Source organism: Littorina saxatilis, linkage group LG2 (genome assembly GCF_037325665.1).
Source record: "Littorina saxatilis isolate snail1 linkage group LG2, US_GU_Lsax_2.0, whole genome shotgun sequence".
NCBI classification, from domain to species: domain Eukaryota; kingdom Metazoa; phylum Mollusca; class Gastropoda; order Littorinimorpha; family Littorinidae; genus Littorina; species Littorina saxatilis.
The window spans coordinates 72,734,151-72,760,279 of NC_090246.1; the positions used below are offsets into that span (position 1 = coordinate 72,734,151).

General features: G+C 42.6%; 2 protein-coding genes across 2 annotated transcripts; both read right to left on the bottom strand.

The window, feature by feature from the left end:
* Positions 1 to 1,498: 1,498 nt before the first annotated feature.
* Positions 1,499 to 5,245, bottom strand: LOC138959684 (glutathione S-transferase GstA-like). Its single transcript, XM_070331271.1, has 4 exons — positions 4,930 to 5,245; positions 3,613 to 3,841; positions 2,979 to 3,161; positions 1,499 to 2,004 (listed from the first exon to the last, which is right to left on the bottom strand). Exons 1-4 carry the CDS (start codon positions 5,009 to 5,011, stop codon positions 1,839 to 1,841), a joined length of 660 nt encoding a protein of 219 aa, XP_070187372.1. The 5' UTR covers positions 5,012 to 5,245; the 3' UTR covers positions 1,499 to 1,838.
* Positions 5,246 to 14,949: 9,704 nt separating this feature from the next.
* LOC138959681 (glutathione S-transferase GstA-like) lies at positions 14,950 to 24,950 on the bottom strand. The gene is made up of 4 exons (XM_070331266.1): positions 24,657 to 24,950; positions 22,425 to 22,653; positions 21,783 to 21,965; positions 14,950 to 16,990 (listed from the first exon to the last, which is right to left on the bottom strand). The coding sequence occupies exons 1-4, from the start codon at positions 24,847 to 24,849 to the stop codon at positions 16,816 to 16,818; spliced, it is 780 nt and encodes a 259-aa protein (XP_070187367.1). The 5' UTR covers positions 24,850 to 24,950; the 3' UTR covers positions 14,950 to 16,815.
* Positions 24,951 to 26,129: the final 1,179 nt, after the last annotated feature.

Here is a 26,129-nt window from a genome sequence, read left to right on the forward strand (position 1 = left end):
TGTTTCTGAATTTAACCCATTGTTGATATTAAAGTTTACAGGCGCTAAAATAAATCCAAGCTTAATGCAAAGAAGCGACAATTAGAATCTATGCCAAGCGTGTCCACGTTGCTGGGATGAAAAACACATTTATAGTTTCGGTTTTGGCTACACGCAGACTCAATCTCGAGCCAGTCGGGGTCACACTGAGCGAGTGACAGCCGGACGTGGCAATGTCGACAATGTCAATGATCTCACTCAAACTCAAAGATCTTGAACAAATTTCAAGATCTTTGCCTACATTCAGAACAGTCATAGAGCAACATAGATCAACATACCTTGATATTTCGTCTTCGGAAAGACCGACCCGCAGCCTGACCTTTCCACCAAGGAAGGCATTCTCGCCGCCTGCTTTGGTCTGGCTTGAATCCACAAAATATAACAGAAGTTCGATGACAGTACCGCTGCACGCCATTTTTGATCTTCGAATTCGAATTTGACTGAATGCACTCAAAACTTTTGCACAAAGCCCTTCCATTGGATGAAGTTTGGCAGACTTTTGCAATTTGCCTTCTGATTGGATCTCTTTTTGTGTGTGATTGGTTCTCTTAAAGGGAAGCAATCGCTGTCAAAATCATATTTCTGAATGTGTTGTTGCTTCCCTTCAATCGGGATTGGCTCCTTGACGAATAGAGGATCATAGAGTGATACAGCTGTGAAAAATGTACGTTGAAAATAAAATGCTTTCCAATAATGCCCATCACGATCACGAAAACAAATGACGATCACGATCACGAGACTTGATTTTTTTGTCATCACGGATCACGGGCAAAGTCCCATCACGATCACAGAAATGGAAATTTCGGCAATCACGGTCACAGAAAGGTAAAAAAACGCCAATCACGATCACGATTTTAAACCCTTTGGGGCCCTCTGTTTAAAGTCGTCGATCGTTCACTGCTGTTGGGTTCGATCACCGCGAGGCCAGTGAGCCAACGGTCTTACGGTTTTTGCCAGCCCAGGACTTACTACTATCGGTGAAAAGAATCCAAAATCGCTTTTTTGGCTCACGTAAGTGTAGCCTATGCGATGATAAACTTTGTCTGTCTGTGCGTGTGTGTGTGTGTGTGTGTGTGTGTGATAGAAACTTTAACATTTCCGAGTCTATGGATAAAGCTCGCATAAGAAGATTACGTCTCGGTCAAAAGTGTTTGACGTGTGTGATAGAAACTTTAACATTTGAAGACGTCACATTATGACGTAAGAGGGTTAGACGTCACGCAAAGGAATTACTGAAAGTCTCGGTCATTGTTATTGTGAGCGGGCCGAGACTAGTTGGCAGATCCAGTGTCTCGCTTTCTTGCACAGTTTCACCTATGCTTACTGTGTGTGTGTGTGTGTGTGTGTGTGTGTGTGTGTGTGTGTGTGTGTGTGTGTGTGTGTGTGTGTATGTGTGACGGAATGATTGAGTTTGTGTTACTGTTTGTCGATTTCTTACGTGAGCCTTGAAGGCTTCGCCTCTTGTTTTAATTTGACTTAAAATGTTGTTACGTTGTTTGTTGATTGGGAAAAAAAGCACATACACAGCAATATAATTAGACGCGTGAAAGAACAAATGGTAGAGGAGGAGAAGGGTATAGGAGGGGGGGGGGGGGGGAGAGGGGGGAAATCACAATGGTAGAAGGATATTATTTTCCTTGTTCACCACATCACATGATTCGAAACAAGAGTACACGAAAAAGCGGCATGATCATTTTCAAGTCTTCTTCATTTTTGTATGCTACATTTTGGACATCAAATTTGGTAAATTCAATTTGAAACGAGAGGGAACGAGAGAGTTCGACGATTTTCATCAGTCTCTATAATTTTTCTATAGCAAGCGCCTCCTTAAGGGCTGGTCTGGCCTGGATTCGGCCTAGGTAAGCCGTGAGGTTGGGTCGTCCCTTTAACAACTGCCCTCCGTTCATGTGGGGTACAGAGGCCCACACCACGTTGTATCCAAGGACGCAGTCTGCTGCTGTTAGCCTGTGGGGAAAAAAGTAACGCATTTTTAACAACAACAATAGTCCAAATTCAGGAAACGTTTGGTTCTAGTACGGAATTTTTCGTTTTGACTTTCAGTCAATGTTTGACTGATTGTAGGCTTATTGCGTCAGACTGGGGACGTCGAAGCTAATTGAATATTCTTGATTTAGATCTTCTTCTTCTAAAAATGAATAGATCTAAAGACTGTCCTCAATTGACCTCTAAGTCGACTTGGCGAAGTCTTTTTACCGAAAATTAAACGCCAAAGCGTCATGCAGTCACCTTTGCAAAGTTAACTTCGCCCAATAAATCTGAAGCGTGAGATATGTTTACTTTGCACGTAGTAGGCCTACAGTATCGTGTTCTCGTGCATGCCCGACTGTCTGGGACTCAAGTGCTGGGTGGGTTTGGTTGAGATCTCAAACAAACCTGAGAGCAAACGTCAATAGACGTTTTCCAGAAATAACCCTGTCGGAATTTTAAAGCTCGTGGAAGGAGTTGCGCCCCAACATAGTGAGTCAAACAATAACCTGAGGTCACTTGAGTTTCGCTTGAGGTCGCGTGAGTTTTGAGAACACGTGTAATCAGCTATCACAGCAGGCCATCGTAAGGAAATCGTGGCTCAAAAGATTTTTGAAAGAAAGAGGCATCGCATCGAGCGGACACTGCATAACATTCACATCGGAGTCAGTTATTCGCTGCGATTGTGCATTGTGTTATTGTTTGAATCATTATAGTATGGGCCGCAGATCTTCCAGCACAACGCTAGGAAATCATGGCAGAGTTCTTTCCGAACATCGTCCAGTTCAACCAGTCAGATTCAGCGCTTGGTCAGATCCCACCCAATGGAGTATTTTCTCGTGAAGACCACCCCTATGCTAAGCTAATTTAATGTTTTTGTCCCCAGTTCTAGTGACTATTTGGGCCAAGAGGTGTCTATACACTGAGGATCAGCATATATTACATGAACTTACTCTGGTCCGAGGATAAACTGCCTGTCTTCGAGGGCGCGTTCAGCGTTGTCCAGACAGATGTTGGCGACAGATAAGTACTTGGTGATGACCTCCTGCTTCTGCTGATCTTTGGGCGTGAACATCCACTGCAAGGCCAGCGCTGTCATCGCCTCATCCAGTCGGCTTGAGCAGTACAGTATCCAGCTGTGATGGAGCGGTAGGGAACAGAGATTTAGGGAGTGTACTTAGTAGAATTAAGGAAGGTGGGATGATCATAGTGGTAGGATTGTTGTTTACAGTGGTGTTCTGGTGTGTGTGTGTGTGTGTGTGTGTGTGTGTACGGTGTGTGTGTACGCGTGTACACATGTGAGTGTGTCACAGTGTGTGTGTGAGTGTGTGTGTGGTAACTTCAGCAGGACCGACGACGCACTGCAGATTATCCCAGCCCGCTACACGTTGCATGAAAGGAAAACAGGCCAAGTACTCGTCATGAGTCCCTATCCCGGCATAAATAGGCAGTGCGTCGTCTGTGCCGCTGAAACTGCGCAGGTATATTCTGCCCATAAGCGCCAGGCTTTTCAGCTACGGAGTCTTTGCGTTGCCTCGAATTCCTATAATTCTTTCTTAGTTTTGCCCTTTCACATTTCGGCCTTACTTGTAATACTCCGCTCTGTCCTTGGGTTCAGGAGCAAGGCGCCCGCACAAGTCGGCCAGGTACATGCAGATGGCAGCAGACTCCAATACAGGAGGGCGGCCCTCGACCTCCAGCGCTGGAACGGTGCCATGAGGGTGCACCACTTTTCTGTATTCCTCCCTCTCGGATGCCGGGGGCGGGGGTCCGATGGGCACGTATTTGTATTCCACTGCTTCTTCAATGCCAAGCTCTATATAGAAAAGACAGACTCTGAGTAAGAAGAATGAAACTAAAAATGGATTAAATTCAGCGGACTGAAGGGTGGTGACCGTGCCGTGCCTTGACTGGCATTCCGGTCGTTAGCGCAACCAGGTTTCTGATTCAACCAGCTTTCTGACTGATTCGGCCTTTTTGATCTTGTTTAAACTCCACGTCGAAAGCCCCCCCCCCCCCCCCCTCTTCTGTTAGTACTGATGATCGACCTTAGGTAGGCCTACTTACAGATATTCATGGGGTCAAGTTCGTTCATAAATAATGTATTTTAAACAGCTGAGACATTTGCTTCATCCTAAAATCCTTCTCTTCTCATTGCGGAAGGGACATAGTATAACCACTCGGTGCACGTTTTGGAAGGAATCGAATTTTGGGGTGAAATCTAATGAATTTCACCGCCAATTTCCTTCACTTGCAAGAAACTGACATGCTTTTCTCTCTGAAATAAGTGTACCTCTTGGTTTGACCAGGAAACTACAGTACATAGTAATGCGGCCTCCCGGTTGTGTCACGTGTGTCCGTCTGTGTGTGCCGTTTGTGTGTCAGTGTCACAGTGTGTGTGTGTGTGTGTGTGTGTGTGACGGTGTGTGTGTGTGTGAGAATAGCTTTATAGAATGGAACCACGGCCACGCCGGGTACACTGTGACGTTTAGTATAACTGAGACATATCAGTAATACAAAACAGTGTAAAGTCTCAGTGTCAGTATGTGCGTGCGTGTGAGTGTGTGTGCGTGTGTGTGTGTGCACGGTGTGCCTGTATGTGTGTGTATGCGCGCGCGAGCGACTGCGACCATGTCAGTGTGTGCCGGTGTATCATAGTCAGTGTAGTGTGTGTGTGTTTGTGTGTGTGTGCGCAGTCCCAGTGTGTGTTTGTGTGTCAGTGTGTGTCTGTCTTTCGCAATCTTAGATAGACTGACTGACCGTCAGTCACTGTGACTGTGCCGAGTTTACTAACAGAACTGAACCAAATCAAGTTATCCCTTTTCTCAAGGCCGCCATGACAAAAACCATCAACTGCAAACGGTCGCTATATCAGTTACAGACTGGCACAGTACATGTACTTACCTTTAACTAGCCAGATACATCTTGTAGATCGCAACATGGGACAGTACCACAACTTCATCTTTGGCAGAGTTCCAGCCGCCATAGTGCACAGCTCACTGAATCAAGTTACACGGGGTCCAAAACTTCTGACAACTTGAAGCAACCCCACCAGCAAGAGAATCAACAGCTCACAGGAACAGCTGCACACAGTTGCCTGTTGCCTGTGTTTTTGTCAGTTTTTGTGTCTGATTGCACATGGCATGGCAAACCGGACGGAAGAGAGTGTGGGGGAAAGAGAGAGAGAGAGCATGAGAGAGGGAGAGAGAGAGAGAGAGAGAGGATCAGGATGCCGAGTGTGAAACGGAAAGGAAACTGTGAAGTCACACCGGTGACACTGTGACGGTTCCCCTACGCTTTGTGTTCGGTGCCCTGACCCTTTGTGTTCGGTTCCCACTCGGTTCCCACACGCCAAAATTCGCGGACAAAACATCCATTTATGGTAGTATTACGCAATGTTGCTCTCTGAGAATGGTCTTGTTAGATCTGTGAGTGTTTACACTACATGCCTAGGTGCTGTTGGATTGAAGGTTTTTGATATTTTAGCCGTTATTAGGTAGAATGCCTTCCACTTTACTGCAAAACTGCATAATTCGTAGCATCGGCAAGAAATATCCTACCAAAAAATGCCTGCTTGGAACTGTCCGTGGTCCAGCAAAAAGTTCAACATGTCTGTAGCAGACAGCCCAAGTTTCAAGATTGTAGGGCCATCCAAACAGCCGTAATAATAAAAACAACAAAAGTAGTCAGTGAAATTGGCTGTGTTCGGCCCCCCCACACTTTTGTGACGTAGGCGTGACGGTTCCCATAATTCATTGTGTCGGTCCCCACTTTCTGTGTCGGACCCCACTTTCGACCTAATTTCTCTGTGACGGACCCCACAACCAGCCTATTTTGTGTCGGTCCCCACACCTTCTTGGATTTATGACTTGCCGGTTACTTGTATCATTGTATTCATTGAATCTAATTGTCTCGGAGTTATTTTTCAGCAAAAACCGGCAAGGCAGCACCTTTTGTGATACCAAGTAAGTCAGATGACATCAGTATGTGTGTGTGTGTGTGTGTGTGTGTGAGAGAGAGAGAGAGAAAGAGAGAGAGAGAGAGAGAGAGAGAGAGAGAGACAGAGAGTGAGAGAGAGAGAGAGAGATTGACACCTTTCCAGATCACTCCGGTTATGCGACACTACCGCGAGCGTCACTACCGCGTGTCACACTACCGCGAGTACGACACTACCGCGTGTAACACTACCGCGTGTCACACTACCGCGAGTACGACACTACCGCGAGTATAACACTGCCGCGTGTCACACTACCGCGCGTACCACAACCGCGGCGAGTACCATAACCGTAGAGAGAACGCATGCAAACTTACTTCTTGTGAGTTTGTGTTCTAACTTTGATTGGAAGCAACCCATTCTATATGTATTCTGATAGTGTGTTCTGATCGTTTTGAGTTCTTGGTTAGCATGACAAACATTGAATTAGTGTTCAGAGAACAGACCAGGCCTTTTTGTTTTATATTTCAAGGAAACATTTCAACCTTTGCCTTCAGCCATGGAAGTCATAAAATGACACGCGGTAATGTTATACTCGCGGTAGTGTGACACGCGGTAGTGTTATACTCGCGGTAGTGTCGTACTCGCGGTAGTGTCGTACTCGCGGTAAGTTCTGTTTCCGTACCCGCGACAGCGGCAGCGACAAAAGAAAACGCGCGCAAACGCGTGACGTGTTTCCGTACTTGCGTTTTAAACATGCGGTAAAATCTGTAAACTCCCGCGTTGCCGCGCGACAACGCGAAAAAATCGCTCCAGGACCCTTTCAAAAAAATCGCGTCGCTTGCCGCTTGTCGCGCCGCTAACGCGTCGCGCGTGTGGAAACACTCCTGGTCATTTTCTATGTGCTTGATTTTCGTCGCGCCGCTGGAAAAAACGCTGTCGCGGGTACGGAAACACAACTCTCTCTCTCTCTCTCTCTCTCTCTCTCTCTCTCTCTCTCTCTCTCTCTCTCTCTCTCTCTCTCTCTCTCTCTCTCTCACACACACACACACACACACACACATACTGATGTCATCTGACTTACTTGGTATCACAAAAGGTGCTGCCTTGCCGGTTTTTGCTGAAAAATAACTCCGAGACAATTAGATTCAATGAATACAATGATACAAGTAACCGGCAAGTCATAAATCCAAGAAGGTGTGGGGACCGACACAAAATAGGCTGGTTGTGGGGTCCGTCACAGAGAAATTAGGTCGAAAGTGGGGTCCGACACAGAAAGTGGGGACCGACACAATGAATTATGGGAACCGTCACGCCTACGTCACAAAAGTGTGGGGGGACCGAACACAGCCAATTTCACTGACTACTTTTGTTGTTTTTATTATTACGGCTGTTTGGATGGCCCTACAATCTTGAAACTTGGGCTGTCTGCTACAGACATGTTGAACTTTTTGCTGGACCACGGACAGTTCCAAGCAGGCATTTTTTGGTAGGATATTTCTTGCCGATGCTACGAATTATGCAGTTTTGCAGTAAAGTGGAAGGCATTCTACCTAATAACGGCTAAAATATCAAAAACCTTCAATCCAACAGCACCTAGGCATGTAGTGTAAACACTCACAGATCTAACAAGACCATTCTCAGAGAGCAACATTGCGTAATACTACCATAAATGGATGTTTTGTCCGCGAATTTTGGCGTGTGGGAACCGAGTGGGAACCGAACACAAAGGGTCAGGGCACCGAACACAAAGCGTAGGGGAACCGTCACAGTGTCACCGGTGTGACAGCGCAAAACCAAGCTAGGCACAGGCGCTTGAATCAACCGCACCTTTTTACATTTAGTCAAGTGTAGACTTGTTTTAACATAGACGGTGAATCGAGACGAGGGTCGTGGTGTATGTATGGATGTGCGTGTGTGTGTGCGTGTGCGTAGAGCGATTTAGAGAAAACTACTGGACCGATCTTCATGAAATTTCACATGAGAGTTCCTGTGTATGATATCCCTGGAAGTTTTTTTCATTTTTTCGATAAATGTTTTTGATGACGTCATGTCCGGCTATTTGTGAAAGTTGAGGCCGCACTGTCACGCCCTCATTTTTCAACCAAATTGATTGAAAGTTTGGTCAAGCAATTTTCGACGAAGTCCGGACTATGGGATTGAATTTCAGCTTCGCAGGCGGGCGTAAAAAATAGTTAAATAGTTTTCTCATTAAAGTTGTCATTAAAATCGAAAATTCAGTAACAGATTCAAACATAATTGCATCGTATTTTCCAATGTCACCTGATTTCAAAAACATGATACATAATTATGTCATGTTTACTCTAAAAATGTGCTCTGAGCGTCACCCGTCTCGGTTTTGTCGGTGTGGTTAGTCGAGATTCGGGTTGCCTGGTCTCAAAAATGCGCGGAGTCGCGTGCAAAAACGCGTTTAAGAGTTTTCCGAGTTGATTCAACTAAAGACTGTTGATTTGGTCCAGAAGAAGACACTTTCATCATTAGTTTGAAACCATTAAAATGCGTGAAACTTTCTGCTAGTTCTCACAATCCGCAAAAAAACGAAGCAGTTGGCAGGCCGAAACGACTCAAAATCCGCGACCGACAACTCTGTCAGCACAAGAAAGACGCCGCAGCGTTAGCCTTGCTGTGACGTCACTCGAGGAAGCCGATAAGGCCGCTGTGAAGTTTACAGTACAATGTAGACTACAGCTGGACATCTGTAATGCTGTACGCGTGATTGATTCTTGCACAAAGTAAAGTATTAGGATGTTACAAGTCATTTCTAAAGTGGTTCACATGCTGTTGCTACTCCTCCAGTCCACCCGGTTAAACCATAAAGTTGCTCAACCACAGACCCTCGTGTCCCTTGTCAGCAGACACTGTACACTTATGAAGAAGGTCCGCTTGAGGTGTCACACCAATTACCGTGTACGTGTGAGGTACTGAATTCAAGACAAAAGCCAACTCTGTCGGTGGGAAAATCTAGGAAAGAGATGATGATAATACATCTTCAGTTACTCACTCAAGTAGATAGACGAGATAAGATAAAGGGAAGAGACTGAGACGGAGACAAAGATGAAACAGTGGATCTAGTGTGGAAAATCAAAGATGAATTTGTCAAACTGTGTTTGTGATGGTTATCGTGTGTGTGTGTGTGTGTGTGTGTGTGTGTGTGTGTGTGGGTGATAACACGTATGTGTGTGTGTGTGTGTATATGTGTGATAACATGTGTGTGTGTGTGTGTATGTGTGTGTGTGTGTGTGTGTCTGTGTCTGTGTGTGTCTGTGTGTGAGTGTGTTTGTGTGTGTGTGTTTGTGTTCCTCGACGCGTGACAATATCTGCCAATAAGTTTAACAAAAACCGGGTTCAAGTGGAACAAAAGCAGGAGGGGGACAGAAGACATGTTATGAACTCCGTTTTTTACTGCGAAATTTTGGCCTGGGAGAAGTCACCCCATCCTAAGTTTCTCTTCACCTACCCGTGAAGTATGCTTGAGGGCTTGACTAGACAACCCGATTGCGCCCATTACACGGCATAAAGAGAGCACCGTTCAACCGGCTGATTCCGCGGCTGACGTCACGCGTCCAAGGGAAGTAATTTTCGAGCGGGCTGCATTGACTCGGCCAAGAATGCAAACTTTCTTCGATTAAAGACATTGTAGCATGTCTAAAGTCTTCGGACTTGTGTTATCAAGCTGTCAAAATCACCAAGTAACTTTTAAGTATAGTTTCAGTTACATGATAACTCATTCTAAGGAACAGATTTTGAGAGCCACAACCCGACAGCTGCCCTTTAAGGTCTCGGCGATGACTGTTTTTTTGTGTTAATCTGTTCATCTGTTACTTTGATGCCGACAGCTTGACTAAATGTTTTTATATCGCTTCACGCGACTTGTTTTGTTTTTGAAAAAACCCAATTCATATGTGTGTTATAGGCCTATCATTTACTTGAAACATGTATGCCGAGAGTGTCCTCAGTGATTATTCATTTCACTTTCCTCGTCAGAGTCTGACTTGAATGAGTGAGGGTACCCCCCCAAAACAGTCTGACTTAATTAATTTCAACATTTAAAAAATCGTCAACTTACGCAAGTCAAAACAAAAAACTATCAATTCAACAGAAAGAACTATCAATTCAAGTACCGATCCGACAGATCAGGTGATTTTTTTCTTCGAAACCGTTGTGCCAATTACGAAGGTTATGTTCTTTGACAGTTTTTCTTTGTGTTAACGTTACTGAGATGGTGAGGTAAGTCACAACCACGCCAAAACTTGAAAAAGGCAAATTTGGTGACAGTCTTATGTGTTCATACACTTAAAGGCACAGTGCAGCTCACAGCCTTCGTTTTGCGTTTTTGTTGCAGCTGAGTGCATTTACAGTTCAAAAATCCTCCTATGGTAGTAAAACAAACCCAAAACTACCCAACGACGACATTTGTGAAGCTCGACAGTTTCTTGTTCACGCGAGTGCATAAATTAACCTAGTTATTACGTGGTGTTTGGTCGGAGTTCGATTCAACCGAGTGATTCCGGCCTTTGTTTGTTTGTTTGTTTGTTTATTTGTTGCTTAACGTCCAGCCGACTACGCAGAGCCATATCAGGACGAGGATTCCGGCCTCCATTTTGTTTTACACAAACTCATGATGATGTCTGACATAGTTTGCTAGTGACGTGTCTTTTTGTGCATGATGTGGTGATCTACCTGATCTAAATTTAGATCCAAAAATAGGTCAAGACCAGCCGGGTCCGAGTACGAAATTAATTCGTAAAAAAAATCGCAGTTCTTGACTTTTTGGGTGCAAGTCAATGAAACTTGGTAGTTCTTCTAACGGATAGCTGCCTGAGGTATGACTAAAAGCCCCAAAGGCTCCGTGCATCTGGATTTGACAAGTTCAGTACCTTTAAAAACAGCTGTCTTTCAGCTGTTAGTAAGCGGCACATGGCAGAAAATCAACTTATGCAAAACTTGGTGCTGTGCTGTTAACATTTGAACAAAATGCATTTGAACAAAATGCATTTTGTTCAAATGTTAACAGCACAGCACCAAGTTTTGCATAAGTGCACAACAGCACTGACCATTTCACAAAAGTGCATAACAGCTGTGACAATTTTACAAAAGTGCATTGACCATTTCAGGCAGATGGCTAACATGCAGATTTCGCTTTTGTCTGTCTTTCTTTGAAAAGTAGGCATGTTCAAGATCGATGAAGTCATGAGCAATTGGGTTAGATGACAGAAAAGATTCAAAAACGTCAGATTCAGTTAGATGACAGAAAAGATTCAAAAACGTCAGATTCAGTGTTTTGGGCACTGTTGAACAGGAACATTCTCTCCTGTTCAACAAATGTGGGTTCAATTCAAAAGCAACATTGTCACAGATAGGCTAGTGTTACATTTCTGTAAAGTTTCAAAAACATCTTCCATGTTTTGGTTACTGTTGAACAGAGGCATATTTTCCTGTTCAAAAAAGTCTGACACAAATTGTCGTAGTTGTGGGTTAAGGTTCGATCTATACTGTCCTTCAAACGAGTCGTAGAACCGTCATTGTCACAGATAGTGTTACATTTCTGTTTTACATTCAAACGAGTCGTAGAAGTACTAGTACATTTGCGTTTGGTTGTTTTTTCTTTTAGATTCCTGTCACTCATACTAGCAGTATTGATTGAGGTACATAAATCTGTTGATGTACAGGGATGACTTGTTTGTAATGAATCCTTGTTTCCTCCACATTGAGTTTGCATTGCAGTTGGACAGAAATGAACAGGTGTTAATTGATAAACACATTGATAATGGCTTTTGAGAAAATCAATCAATTCTGCAAAGGAATTAACTTGATGACATCAAAACTGCAGCGCCATTTGAAGAATGGTTACCATTTCTGTTTCTTTGATGGGAATCAAACAAATAAAAACATTGACTATCCAAGTTACCATGAATGGCAATAGTTGACTCCTGAAAAGTAGCAAGGATATAATTTGAGACGATAAACGCCTGATGCAATCCCTCCTCAAGGTCAGTCAACTCAAAACCTTCATCATTCGCAACATCAGTAGGCAACACAGCGGGATTCGTATGTCCAGAAATCATGTCGAAAAAATATTACATTTCAAAAGCATGTCCAACCACAGTTGTTGGCAAGTGTTCGTGTCCGAAGTAGCCTTCAGTGTGTGTATATGTATTCATGTGACAGAGAACGTGACCTCATTGTTCAATCCTCTCTCTCTCTTCTTTCTCATTCGAACGCACACACGCAAGAACGTAGCCTACGCACGCATGCACGCGCACGCACACACACACACACACACACACACACCCCCCGCTGACGCACACGGCAAACCACGCACACACACACTGACTGTCGGCAAGCATCTCTTTTTGTTTTCTTTACCTTTGTTTATTGTGTTTTCGATATTTGTGTTTATTTTTTGCTTGACTTATCTGTTTTATTTTAATGTTTGCTATCCACATCGTGTGATAAATGTTTCTTCTCAGTCTCCGAGTCAGTTTAGTTTCTGCACGCCGCTTTGGTAGGCTACTCCTTGTTTTTCTAACTGGTGTATTGTGCGCGACTGATTTGCGGATTTATTTTTATTCCTTTCATATGCAGTTGAAGTGTTGTGGGTGTTATTGTCTGTATATGCTATGTTGCGTCTGTGTATGCCTACACGAATTTTGGGTGTAATGTGCCTGTGGTCTGCTCGCAGTCGAGCACAGAAAACATGGCGGCGCCCTGTGGCAAATTCGTGGAAAGTCTTTCCCGACCGCAGATACCAGCGTCGTCCGCGACGCTGGAATAATTATAGCAGCCAATACAGGCTCACGATGAAGGAATGTCCGGTTTTTCAGCCGGTGAAGGTATAAATAGCAACCGAAAGGCCACGGCAATTAGAACATTTAAACACTGCTCTCAAAACAGAGGAAACGTCTATAGGGACATTCACACATAAACACACAAACCAAGCAAGCAAGCTACCAACCAATGGCAATGCACAGATCACATTCATGTGTTGACAGTGACTATGATTTCACACCGATTTCAAGTCAACTTCCAATGATATCTTACCTGTCCACCATCTTTAGAAGAAGAAGAAGAGATGCAACTACATCGATACTATTGTGATAGTATTGTTTTCCGGCAGTGTAATACATGTCTGTTTTTCAAATGGTGAACTGCAAAATGCATGTTTCAGTGTCCATCAATACCTTTAACCTTCTCCGGTGGTCGTGGGTCTTAGACTAGTTGGAATTTTTTAATGAGCTTTTAAGAATGCCTCAGGCACATAAAAAATCTTATGTCCTAAAATTTCAGCGAGAAGTAATAAAAAAAAGAGGTCATATTTAGACTACAAACATCGTGGGGCCGCGGTGTGGACCCATGTTTCTCAAAAAAAGAAATGAGAAGCATGGGTCCGCACGGCCCCACGATGACTTCCGTGTGTAGTCCGGATAACCCGGATGTGCGACGGTTAATGCAGGAAATATTCTCAACCAGAGTGCTTATGAACAAATTTCTGTGAACACCCATATTAATTGCTGGCGAAATTGGGTATTTTTTCCGTGCTGGGACGCTCACTTAACACAAATTTGACAATGTATTGTCAAACACGGAGCGACATCTACTCACCCGACAGACGATGCAAGCATTTGCTGAAGCTTAGTGAGCTAAGTTCAGCGAAAATTGTGATTTAGGGGGGAAACGAGATCACGAGAATTAGATCACGTTTGCATTCTCTCATTGCATTCTCTCCTACACACGTATAAAGCTCGCAGTTTTGAACATGGCGTCCAAGGGCACAAAGAGAAAAAGAACAGAAATGACGGTGCAAGACAAGATTCAACTTGTTTGTTTGTTTATTTGTTGCTTAACGTCCAGCCGACTACGCAGAGCCATATCAGGACGAGGAAGGGGGGGATGAAGGGGGCCACTTGTCAAGCGATTCCTGTTTACAAATGCACTAACCCATTACTTGTGTCCCAGCAGGCTTTAGTAAAACTAAATTAATACCTACTGGAAGATTACCAGTTTCCAGTATGTTAAAATAGGCTTAACCTATCTACTGCTGGACTTACATCAGAACACTAACAGATTAAACTATACATGAATCGCGAGACAAGCGGCAAGAGAAGAGATTTTTGGAAAAAATACAGGTGAATGAGCAAGAAGGCAGATAGAAAAGAATTCATGAAGAAAAAGAGAGCATGACAGGAAAGAGGAACCAAAAATCTATCTAACAGCAAACTAGAAAGCTCCTGCGGTTCCAAAAACAGGAGGGGCCTTTAATTTCATAACCGCAGTGCCCCACTGCGGGAAAGATTCAACTTCTTGATCGCTTCCATAGTCTGACAGCAAAGAGTGTTCGGGAAGCTGCAACTTTTTTGGACGTCTCGCATTCGTTTCTGTAGGCCTACCAATCGATAAAAAATGAAAATGAAATTCGGGCTTCGGTTGCAGAAGGGTCAACGCCAAAGCAACGAATAAGACAAAGAAGTGGGAAAGACAAAGAGACTGAAGATGGTTTGCGAAAGTTTGTTGTCCACTTGCAATCACGCAAGGCACCCGTCACGCAACGGTCCCATCTTGTGTCAAAAAGCTGAAGCCATTGCCACAGAGCTGGGACATTCTTTTTTTTTCTGTTTGATTTTTTTAAAAGTTCGGTTAATACAAACTTCGGTTAATAAATACAAATTTGCCCAGTCCCGATGTGTTTTTATTAAGCGGAGTCTACTGTATATTGTCTTTTACTCAAATTCTGCATTGAAGGTGTGTCTGTGTGTTTGTATAGTGTGTGTGTAGTGAGTGTTAGAGAGTGTATGTGCATGTGCGGTGTGTGCGTGAGTGTGTTTGTGTGTGTACTCGTGGGTGTTAGATATCTTACAAAGGTTAAACCCCATCTAGATAATACAATATGACACATCACTGTAAGAAAATGTTAGAATGTAAGAAAACTAAACACTCACTCTTATTGTCAAGTACAAACCAAACAGCAACCCTTTTTTTTAATGACTTAGCTAGTTATTTATTTGATCTAACGTACACGTACCAATATGTGCCAATAAATCAGCAGTTTCTGATATACTACAACAATCACAATTATGAATTTTAACAAATTAATAGCAATGGCAAAGTATAACAATCTAATACACTGTATATGGCACCTTTTTATGAGGAACAATACTAAGAACACAGCCGTGGCAGGCTAGAACATTACAAATAGTTTTTGAACCCAAATGCCAAATCTGATGCTGTAAACAGAGAGTGCATTTGAATCATGAAAAATATCAGCTGTAAACTGGCTGGTGAGCAAAAACTCCAATCCTACTCAAAGAACACAAAAAAATGCTGTTTATTTTGGCTATGGCAAATAGAAAATACAGGTGTGTGCATGCCCTCAGGAATGTTAGAACTGTGGGTATAAACATGTTACAAACACAACGAAATCAAGAAGAAAAACAAACAAACACTTGTTTAAACTGTAATTAGATCAAGTTGCCTTCAAAGCTTTCTACTAAAGTGCAAACAGTTGTCAAGGTAAGGTACTCATGATAGAAAAACATGTATTGACTGAAGCTATAATTAGCCAAATTGACACTGGATTTGGCCTCAAACATTGCCTGTATATTACTAAATCATGTGTCAATTTCCGTCATGTTGAAAGGGACAAGTATTATGACAATTAAGCAACAAAACTCAAATCATTGGCCATGACATATTCAAAGCATAATATAATGAATAAAAGCAATTGTTGTCCACAGGTGGGGTGTTGCAGGTAGCTTTGTTTCCTCCTTGGGGATGAAGCTACCAGGGGAAGGGATTGTGTTGGAGGTGCGGGTAGAGGGGTAGCCCTCCCGGTGCTCCCCCTTGGACCTCCCTAGTCTAGGACCCTGGGTCTTCGCGAGGTGGCCATTGTGGCGTAATCCCTCCGGACTAGCATAACGTTTCCCTATCCCAAGACCGACCGTGCGTGGTCTATGACCACATCCTCTACGAGGTGACCCTATCAACTAGGCAGCGAAAGCCCCTAGGCGAAACACGGCGGATCTAGAGGAGAGAACCTCGATAAAAAATTTGAGCTGCCATGAAGACGGAGCATGTTGGCTGAGGACAGCGGGCAGACCTTCTGTGCCGACACCCATCTACAGGAGAAAACCAGGCATGCACGCATCAAACCCAACATGGCCATACGTTGTCCACAGGTAAAAAGAATAAAAGTAAAAAAAATAAAGTTGTCAGCTGCATAAAACGGCCACTAAGATAATATGCCTCCCCATTCAAAGAAAAAAACAACAACCCTTTTTACTGTAAATCCAAAACCAGCGCTTATTGATATAAGGTGACACAAGCCATAACAGGTTTGCAACACAAGTGCGAAGTTTAGTGTGAACTAAAACTGGATTAACAATAAACGCGTGTGTTTGATACTGAAGCCTGTACAGTTTCATGCCCATGCAAAGGAAGCTTAAAACAATCATGTGAGTATAACGCATTGAAAAAGAGGGTGAACATTACTGACCTAGATGACTGTATACAACAGAAAAATGGAAATCTTAAACGAAATGAGGCAGAGCGCTGTTTAGAGATAAAATAATCAAAGGGAAGTAAGCGCTTTAAACGCATACGACATGTGAATGGAGTAAGCAGAGAGAAAGTTTCATGAGGAAGAAAGTCGCTTGTTCAGTTCAATGCTTGTTATTCTCTCAGGTGCCAGGAGATGGGTTCCGTTTAACTCTTGCTTACTCCATTACACATGTCCTATGCATTTAGAGCGCTTACTTCCTTTTGGTTATTGGAAAAATGAAAAGCTTTTAAGAAACTAAACTTTAGCTGATGTTCTCAACTACATGTACATGCAATCTGAACTAATTGCTGCTTGCTTTGGCCATATCAAGCGTTGCCTTCAGGGCAGGTCTGGCCTTGACCCTCTCCAGATAGGCCTTGACATTGGGATAACCCTCCAGCAAAGACCCGTTGTTCATCTCAGGGAAGGCGGCCCACCAGATGTTGAAGCCGAGGATGCAGTCTGCTACTGTCAGCCTGCACGAGGATAAAACATAAAAAAATTGAACATGAAATATTCCATCTTTATACTGAAGCAGTTAAACTTGTGTTGAATTTCAGACACTGTTGAAAAAAACACATTCAATGCCAGGCATGCTTCAGTAGGGGACTGATTGATACATCATCAGTGGTTGGCTGGTTCATTACTGTCTGCATTAACTGTAAATTTCAGTGAAGTGTTCCTGCTTTTACTCAGAACTACATTTTGTTTAATCCAGGCCCTCTCTCAAACCAATCATTCCCGTAATGTTGATTGATAACCAAGCAAATAAAAATGACATGATTTGAACACCACAGTCTGAATGGTGTCAGTAGTGTATGGCACATATGGAATTTGCGGACAAATTTTACTCTGTTTTTCCCAAATCAGATTGTGTGGGTTGGGCATTCAAATTAATGTAATCCTGAAACAATACAGGATCTTGCTGTACCTTCAATGGATCACGCTTTGGACTACACAGTCCGGATGATGTGGGTTGTGTACAACCGGGAACCCATACTTTAGTAGAAGGATTCAACGTAAAAAGTATGGGTCGCACATGACCCACGCCATCCGAATAGGGATAAACATAATAAAATCCTTATTTAATTCCACGACCCACATCATTTGGACTGTTCAGTTCAAATTATGCAGTGATGGCTCTACTATTTTTTTCAAACCGGTACGCAAACTTTTATGATGCAAACAGTTCAGAAAAACCCGGTAGACTGGTCATTGGAACCAGTAACTGAGTTAGAGTCTAACTCAGAGTACTGGTTTGTTGTTTCACCAGCGAAAAAACCCCGGTAGTTCCAAAAATCAAACGGTAGGTGATATATACCGGCAGCCAATTTTGTTCCGGTATTTTCTCATTTCAACCGGTAAACTATTGGTAATTACCGGTTAATGCCAATACTGATTATGTCATTGTTTATTTTCAAAGATGATCCTTCAGAAAGTGATTGATGGGAAGGTCGTATGGTGTTTGAAGATTACATGAAGTTTCAATGAAAAACTCCCCGTAGTTTCAGAGATACAGACTCCTTTGTGCGGCCGGCTCTGGGTCGTTCACGCCTCAGGAAGCACGGTGAAGGTAAACCATTCTTTCTTTCTTTCTTTCTTTCTTTCTTTCTTTATTTGGTGTTTAACGTCGTTTTCAACCATTCAAGGTTATATCGCGACGGGGAAAGGGGGGAGAGGGGATAGAGCCACTTGTTAATTGTTTCTTGTTCACAAAAGCACAAATCAAAAAATTGCTCCAGGGGCTTGCAACGTAGTACAATATATGACCTTACTGGGACAGGGATGTTGCTACAAATTCATACCTATAGGACAAATGTCCTGAGTTTTTCAGCATCAATAGGACATTTGACCGCTTTCAGAAAGTGTAATAGGACATTATGAATTTGCGCCAAACAGCTTATAACACATTCCATGGAATTGTTCCAAAGTCATGCGCCCACACACACACGCACACACACACACCCACGCGCGCGCGCTGTAGAACACACACATAATATCTATCTTCTATCTTCTATATATCTACTGTATATATATATGTCACAGTGGAAATGAGAATCCAGTGAGATTCCGAATCGCACTAGTGGAGATTGGAATTCCAGTTTGCACTAGGGCAAACTAGAATTCTCATCTCCACTGGATATTTGTTAGTGAAGATTGGAATTCCAGTTTGCCCTAGTGCAAACGGGAATCCAGTTTCAGTGGAGATGGGAATTCCAGTTTTCACTAGGGGAAATAGGAATTGGGAGGAATTGGGGGAAATAATGTGTTCAAAGGTTTATAAGTGTTGTTAAAACCATTTCATCTTGAGTCACTCATGACTTTAAGGCTTACTCATTTCAGGTATTGAAATGCAGACATAATTTTTTGGGGGGAATTGATATAATCGAACAACACAGAGTAATTGCGCACACTAAGGTTTTATCATCAATATCATTAAATCATATCACAAAGTTAAAAGTTTATAAAAGATGAAGCATGAAAGGTAGGCCTATCTATGCTACATGCCTTCACACACACTCCCACACATATGCATGCACTCACGCACACATACAAACATGCCTTTTTTGCTTTTTCTCATTTCACTGGAAATCCATCAACAGTTCTTGAAAAATGTGCTTTCTGGGTGACATTTTGTACAGCAGTCTATGTTTGCTTTTTGGCAATTGCACCGTTTCGTTAGACAGTTGCCCTTGCATTTGCAGACTGTTCTCGAAGAGCAAGCGACAGACTTGGTGCTCCATCTCGTAGAAGACCGTGATGCTTGTATCAGAGTTATTTCTTTTAAATTGCTTGGTTCAACACTGTTAAGTTCCAGAAACTCTACAGAGCGCATGTCCACAAGTTCAACACCATCGAACCAGTTTACAATGATTACAGCAACGCTGAAGACTTTGAATTGTAATCTGTTTCCTGCAGTGGATCTGGATGTTAGTATTTTACAAGGCAGAAGGCGTGCATCAGTGTTTGTTCTGTCGGCTTGGTGGATTTTAATGCCAACTGTATCATCAATTGAGTACACCTTGTGCAGTTTTTGTACCTGCTTTTGATACCGGGAAGCTTGTCTCTTATTGTGCGCAATTACTCTGTGTTGTTCGATTATATCAATTCAATAATATTTATTTTTATTTCTGCAGTTCAATACCTGCAATGAGTAAGCCTTAAAGTCATGAAATGGTTTTAACAACAATTGTACACCTTTGAACACATTATTTCCCCCAATTCCTATTTCCCCTAGTGAAAACTGGAATTCCCATCTCCACTAAAACTGGATTCCCGTTTGCACTAGGGCAAACTGGAATTCCAATCTCCACTAACAAATATCCAGTGGAGATGAGAATTCTAGTTTGCCCTAGTGCAAACTGGAATTCCAATCTCCACTAGTGCGATTCGGAATCTCACTGGATTCTCATTTCCACTGTGACATATATATATATACGGCTTGTGTCTGTCTGTCTGTCTGTCTGTGTGTTCGCGATGCACGGCCAAAGTTCTCGATGGATCTGCTTCAAATTTGGTGGGCATATTCAGGTAGACCCCGGACACAACCTGGTCGATGAGAATTTTCAACACGTGCTCTCAGCGCGCAGCGCTGAACCGATTTTAGTTTTTCTGTTCATCTTCCCAGATCCATTCCCAGTAACTCTTCCTTATCTTCTCCAGTGTTTTGCGTTTATCTCCCTTCCTTCGTGTGGCGTCAATCCATATTCCCGTTACTATTTTTAGAAGGTCACTGTCCACAACGCTTTCATCCATATTCCCGTTACTATTTTTAGAAGGTCACTGTCCACAACTCTTCCTTATCTTCTCCAGTGTTTTGTGCGTTTACCTCCCTTCCTTCGTGCGCCGGCTGAAGTATTCGGCTCTACTTCTTCCCGGCGAAGCCAGCTACCCGGAGAAGCGGGTATTTATCTAGTAGTAAATACATCAACACAGTGTGCGTATAATGTTGTATTTGTTTAGTTTCAAAGAAACCACAAAACAGAAACCAACATGAACTTTAGAGCTCTTACTTTGATTATAAACTGCATGATTTGGATAAAAGTTGAAAAACAAAATGATCGGTTTGATCTAATGCTGATCTTTTGCAGGCTTTAGGTTTTTTTTCAGCGGCATAATTCAGTGCTTCGTCTCGTATTGAAAACAAAAGCAGACGACAAATTTAGTCAGTTGGAGTTGTCTCCCGTACTCCTGTAGCATGCACTGATCTAAAAATAATCCACTATTTTTAGATCAGTGCGCTGCACCGAGACGGTTATGCCCAAACGACGCATACCGCAAACGGTTCGGGAATTCCCGACAAAAGAAAAGATCCGCACGCGGCACTGGCAACTTCAGTGTCAGCTGAACACGAGAGTGTTCGGTCTTTTAGAAGATTTGTATCTTGAAATGAAAATTAACGAATATCGCGCTGTCCGAAGGAATGGAGTACATTTCGGACAATGACCACGCTCAGGGTAAAACGATAGGACATCTGACCGACATGCGGCAATGTGAATCGGACATTTGGGGATTTTCATCGTTATATGTCCGATGTCCGACGCCTAACGACATCCTTGCAATATATGACCTTACTGGGAGAATGCAAGTTTCTAGTACAAAGGACTTAACATTTCTTACATACTGCTTGACTAAAATCTTTACAACCATTGACTATATTCTATACAAGAAACATTTAACAAGGGTAAAAGGAGAAACAGAATCCGTTAGTCGCCATGCTGGGGAGCATCGGGTAAATTCTTTCTCGTCCCAACCAATATGGGACTCCCCCATACCCGCGGGGGGCAGGTAAACCATTGGCAAATAATAATGACTTGAATTGAACAACACAGTCCAGGTTGTGTGGGCAGTGTATGGCCCATTTGGGACTTGTAAAGGAATTTTAATGTGTTTATCCCTTATTACATTTTGTGGGTCGGACATGACCCAGTCTCAACAAAGAGACACTAATATAAAACGTGTACTCCTTCTTGAACGGCTGGGGACATGTACGGCAACCTTTCTTGAAGAAGTATTGGTCGTGCATCACCTGCATTATCCAGACTGTGTAGTCTGATGCATGATCCGGTAAAGGTTCAAGGCAAGTTCCTTCCTGTGAAAACAGTTCTGCTCACTATCTCAGATCTGCTCCGGCTTTTACATACATATGGAATAAGACCATGAACCCTCAACTTGGGTACATGCCAAACATTCCAACTGCTTCCTGTGCAGAGAAGTAATCTAATTAAGGATAAAATTATTAATAGCCAATAACTGTACAATACTCACTCTTGTCCCAGGATGTAGGGCTTGTCTTTGAGAATGTTCTCCATCCTGTCTAGACAGACGTCAACAACAGCCTTGGCCTTGGCGATGGCCTCAGGGTCCTGCTTATCTTTGGGTCCAAGCCACCACTGCCAGGCAAGTCTCTCCAGCGCCTCATCAAGTCGAATGGCTCCATACAAAGTCCAGCTGATAAAAATTATCAGAGTAACTGTTTTATATGACCAACTGTTAAAAAGAATTTGACCTTATCAGAGAGTTAATGATCCAATAAAGTCAATCAGCGTTCATTTGTTGCTTCTTTATCATCATCATCATCATCATCATCATCATCATCATCATCATCCTCCTCAACAGCAGCAGCAGCAGTACTAAAATTGGTCCAACAAAACTTTTGCTTTGTGTGAATAGTCTTTCCTTTTACCACTATTAAATCACCTATTCCTTTCAGAAGGCTAAAGAACCACTTGACAAGAAAACAAAACAAAAACAAAACAAGAGAAACACCACAACGCCCATGTATGAATGCATTCTGAAAATATGCAAGAAACAAAGACATACAAAGCCAGAGAGACCAGCAGTGTTGTTTTCAAATATTTAAATCAAAGACAAAAAAAGTCAGCAGACAAAAATGAAAATGTAACTCACTCGTAATACTCTGCTCTGTCCTTGGGCTCTGGAGCCAAACGACCGCACAAATCGGCCAGGTACAGACATATGGCGGTGGACTCTAACATGGTTGGGCGACCCTCAATTTCCAACGCTGGAACAGTGTTGTGGGGGTTCACTGTTTTATGAAACTGCTCTCTTTCTGGAGGTGGGGGTGATGCTTCAATGTCAACAAACTTGTGTTCCACGTGGTCCTCAAGTCCCAGCTCTGAGAAAGAACCATGCATGTACATTTATACAAAACCGTCTACAGTGGAATCCCCGTTTTAAGACCCACAATTTAAGACTTCCTCCCTTTTAAGACCTTAGTTTTTCAGATTTTCTGATATATCCTCTGTAAATGTACCCCTACTTTTTAGACTCCTTCTTTTTTAAGAACTGATTTACACAGATTTGTCGAGGTCGTAACGGGGGTTCATCTGTATTTTGTTTCTTGGTCATTGTTGACCTGGTCAGCAAACCCATTCCCTGTATAATTATTTCTGCCCCTTCTTGATTTTTCATGTGTGGGCTGCCAAATTCTAGCAAGATATGTACTCTATGAGTGAGAAACTTCTTGGTTGCATCTGGAAATTTGGCAAGTTTGATTGTGTTTTAGGGCGCTTTTTTTTAAATTCAAGCATGCTTCCGTCAGTGTATTTTGGTTATGAGAAGGGAGGTGTGCTTCAAATCATGATGCACTGTGTATGATCAGCAAATAATGCTTAGAGAAACTGCATCATTCTTGATGTCATGAAAGCCAAAGGTTTCATTGTATAATTTAAAAAAAACCCACCTGTTTTTCAGTAAAACACATGTGAGGGAAGAAGTTGCTTCCTCGTGAACCTAACCACTAAAAAGAAAAGCAAGTCAGTCGCGTGAAGCGATATATACATTTAGTCAAGATCAACACCACAAATCAGTCATCGCCGAGACTACGTTCAGATAGTCTTGGCTAACCATACTGAAGACCGAGACGAGTCTCGCTCGCCTCAGCGAAGCACGCTGTGTCCGTGGTACTTACTGAACCTATTTTCTTTAATTCTGAGCACATGTTTTGAGTAAACATAACATATCTATATATGTTTGAATTCAGGAGAAGATGTGGAATACAATGCAATTATATTCTTATCTGCTGCTAAAAATTCGATTTTAATGACAACTTTAATGAGCTAACTAATTATTAAACTTCCAAGCTGAATTGCAATCCCATAGTCCGCACTTTGTTGAAAATTACTTGACTAAAATTTCAATCAATTTGGTTGAAAAATGAGGGTGTGACAGTGCCGCCTCAACTTTCACAAAAAGCCGGATATGACGTCATCAAAGACATCTATCCCAAAAATGAGAAAAATGTCTGGGGATATCATTACCAGAAACTCTCATGTGAAGTTTCATGAAGATCGGTCCATTAAAACATTAAGTCAAAACTTGACTAAATCATAAATGTAAAAAGGACACACACACACACACCCTGTCACACACACACATTGTCAAACACCCACTGTCACACACACACACACACACACACACACTCTCCTTTTCTTAATTTCACACAAACACACACACCAGCAATGACACATTTTATGTCTTTCACTATTTGTGACAGTCATATATTAAAATGCGTTCATTTCGGTACAGGGCCGGACTACCGGGGGGGGGGGGGGGGGGGGGGGTGCGCAACCCCCCCCCCTAGCCTAAACATGTACCTCACTTATTAAATTTTTTTTATTATTGTTTATTTTATGCCGTTTCATGCAAGGAGCGACCATTTTCCTATCTCAAAATATGACCTACCCATCAGCTTCAGGGGGCTTCGCCCCCTGACCCCCACAAGGGGCTCTGCCCCTTGACACCGCCAGGGGGAACATTCCCCTGGACCACCACTGGCAACCCCAACCACCCCCCCCCCCCCCCCCCCACCTCTTCGCCTAGTCCGGCCCTGCGGTACATACAGAATATTATGTATTACTACTAGACACATTTCATTAGGGTAAAAAGGCACACGGTACTGTCCGCGGCAGCTTTTGTCGTGTACTACACGTACAGAGTACATCTGTAAACACACACACACACACACATGACGCACACACACACACGACACACACACAACTCACACGACAAACGAGGCAGGTTGCGTACGGTGCGAGACGCGCACTGAAGCAGACGACGAGAATCAAACATGCGGCAACAGGCAGCAAAACAAAACAAACAGGTCAATATACCAGATACCTTTGATAGCCCATGTGCAGCGAATGCTCCTAGATGTATGGTGATACCAAAGTTTCATCTTCGGAATCTTTGTCGCCATCGTTATGATAGAGAGAGGCAGACGCAGAGGGTGACAATCCGATCGACCTGCTGACCCGCCATGCAAGTGCGCGTCATTTCCGGCTGACATCGACAAAAGTGCGCATGCACCCATATTCCACCAATCAGCGTCTCGCACTTTTTGTCAACAGACTGAATGAACGGACACAATGGAGATTCTATCAATGGGTACAAGGTTTCAGCCCCGCGATAAACGAAAAGCCCGTCAATAATAGAGAACTGATTATTTGAGAGCTATGAATACACAACACTTAAGTTCAACATTACCTTGTTTGTATCCATTTTAAAAGTGAAGAGAACGAGAGGTTGTGTGTGTGTGTGTGTGAGAGAGACAATGACAATGACAATGACAATTCTTTATTTTACGAGGGTAACAGAATAAGCATGATTGGTATACTTTTTTGCATCTGGCCCTCGCCCTAAAGAGGGACTAAATCTACTATAATAACTACTACTACATACTTACATAATTAGTAAAACAGTATAAGTTTATGTGCATAAGTGCATTATATGAAACATTGTAGTTTATAAATGTTCATGACAAGGTGCAAAGCAAAAATTTGCAAGTCAATTAGAGTCAGAATACTATGCAGTAGTACTTCAACTCTGCAAGACAATGGATAGTATGCATAACATCATAATTTCGTGAACAAAACTATAAATCAAAAGTGAGTGACTGTGTCCCAAAGGACATAACAATCAAGAATATACTATTTTCATTAAATGGGATATATATAATTTGTTTTTGAAAGAATCTGTGCTGGTAGCTTCCCGTAAGGCATTCGGAAGAGCGTTCCAGAGACGGCCACCTGAATAAACTAGACTAGACTTAAATAAGTCTATCCTAGGAAGAGGAGTGTTAAATTTCATAAGGTGGTGTGAATTCTTCAAAGAGAACTTTGAACAAATGGTTTGGGGTAGAGTTTCGGATATAATTTTATGCATAAAGATTCCTTTGTTAAAAAGCAGTCTTGACTTTAGAGGTAAGATCCCTAAATGTGTGTAGTCTAACTCTGTGAGGGTAGTGTGCTTTAGTAATACTACTTTTAGCGCTCTTTTATGTAATCTGCTAAGTGGTTTTAAAGAATTTTCACTTGCTGAGTCCCATAGAGTGGATGCGTAATCAACTGATTGAATATGAGCAATGAAGAATAACTTTCTGGTGTGGCAGTTCAGGAAGTGTTTAATTCTAGATAAGAGATACACTTTCTTTGACACCACTTTACTAAGTTGCTCTATGTGGGTTGACCAAGACAAGTTGTTATCGATATTAACACCCAGCAGTTTGTGATGGTCGACTTTTTCCACTATTTCACCATCTATCATTAAAGCAGGACCAGCTGAACAAATATTCTGGCGTTTTTGTCTTGTTGT

What these genes read in the sequence shown, in the direction of transcription:
- LOC138959684 (XM_070331271.1), bottom strand. Translation starts at nt 5,011, where the DNA reads ATGGCGGCTGGAACTCTGCCAAAGATGAAGTTGTGGTACTGTCCCATG. An exon ending in GACAGAGCGGAGTATTACAA is followed by an intron (nt 3,162 to 3,612) that starts GTAAGGCCGAAA and finishes GCTCCATCACAG; the next exon opens with CTGGATACTGTACTGCTCAA. An exon ending in CAGTTTATCCTCGGACCAGA is followed by an intron (nt 2,005 to 2,978) that starts GTAAGTTCATGT and finishes TTTTCCCCACAG; the next exon opens with GCTAACAGCAGCAGACTGCG.
- LOC138959681 (XM_070331266.1), bottom strand. Translation starts at nt 24,849, where the DNA reads ATGGGTGCATGCGCACTTTTGTCGATGTCAGCCGGAAATGACGCGCAC. An exon ending in CTGCACATGGGCTATCAAAG is followed by an intron (nt 22,654 to 24,656) that starts GTATCTGGTATA and finishes GTTCTTTCTCAG; the next exon opens with AGCTGGGACTTGAGGACCAC. An exon ending in CCCTACATCCTGGGACAAGA is followed by an intron (nt 16,991 to 21,782) that starts GTGAGTATTGTA and finishes ATCCTCGTGCAG; the next exon opens with GCTGACAGTAGCAGACTGCA.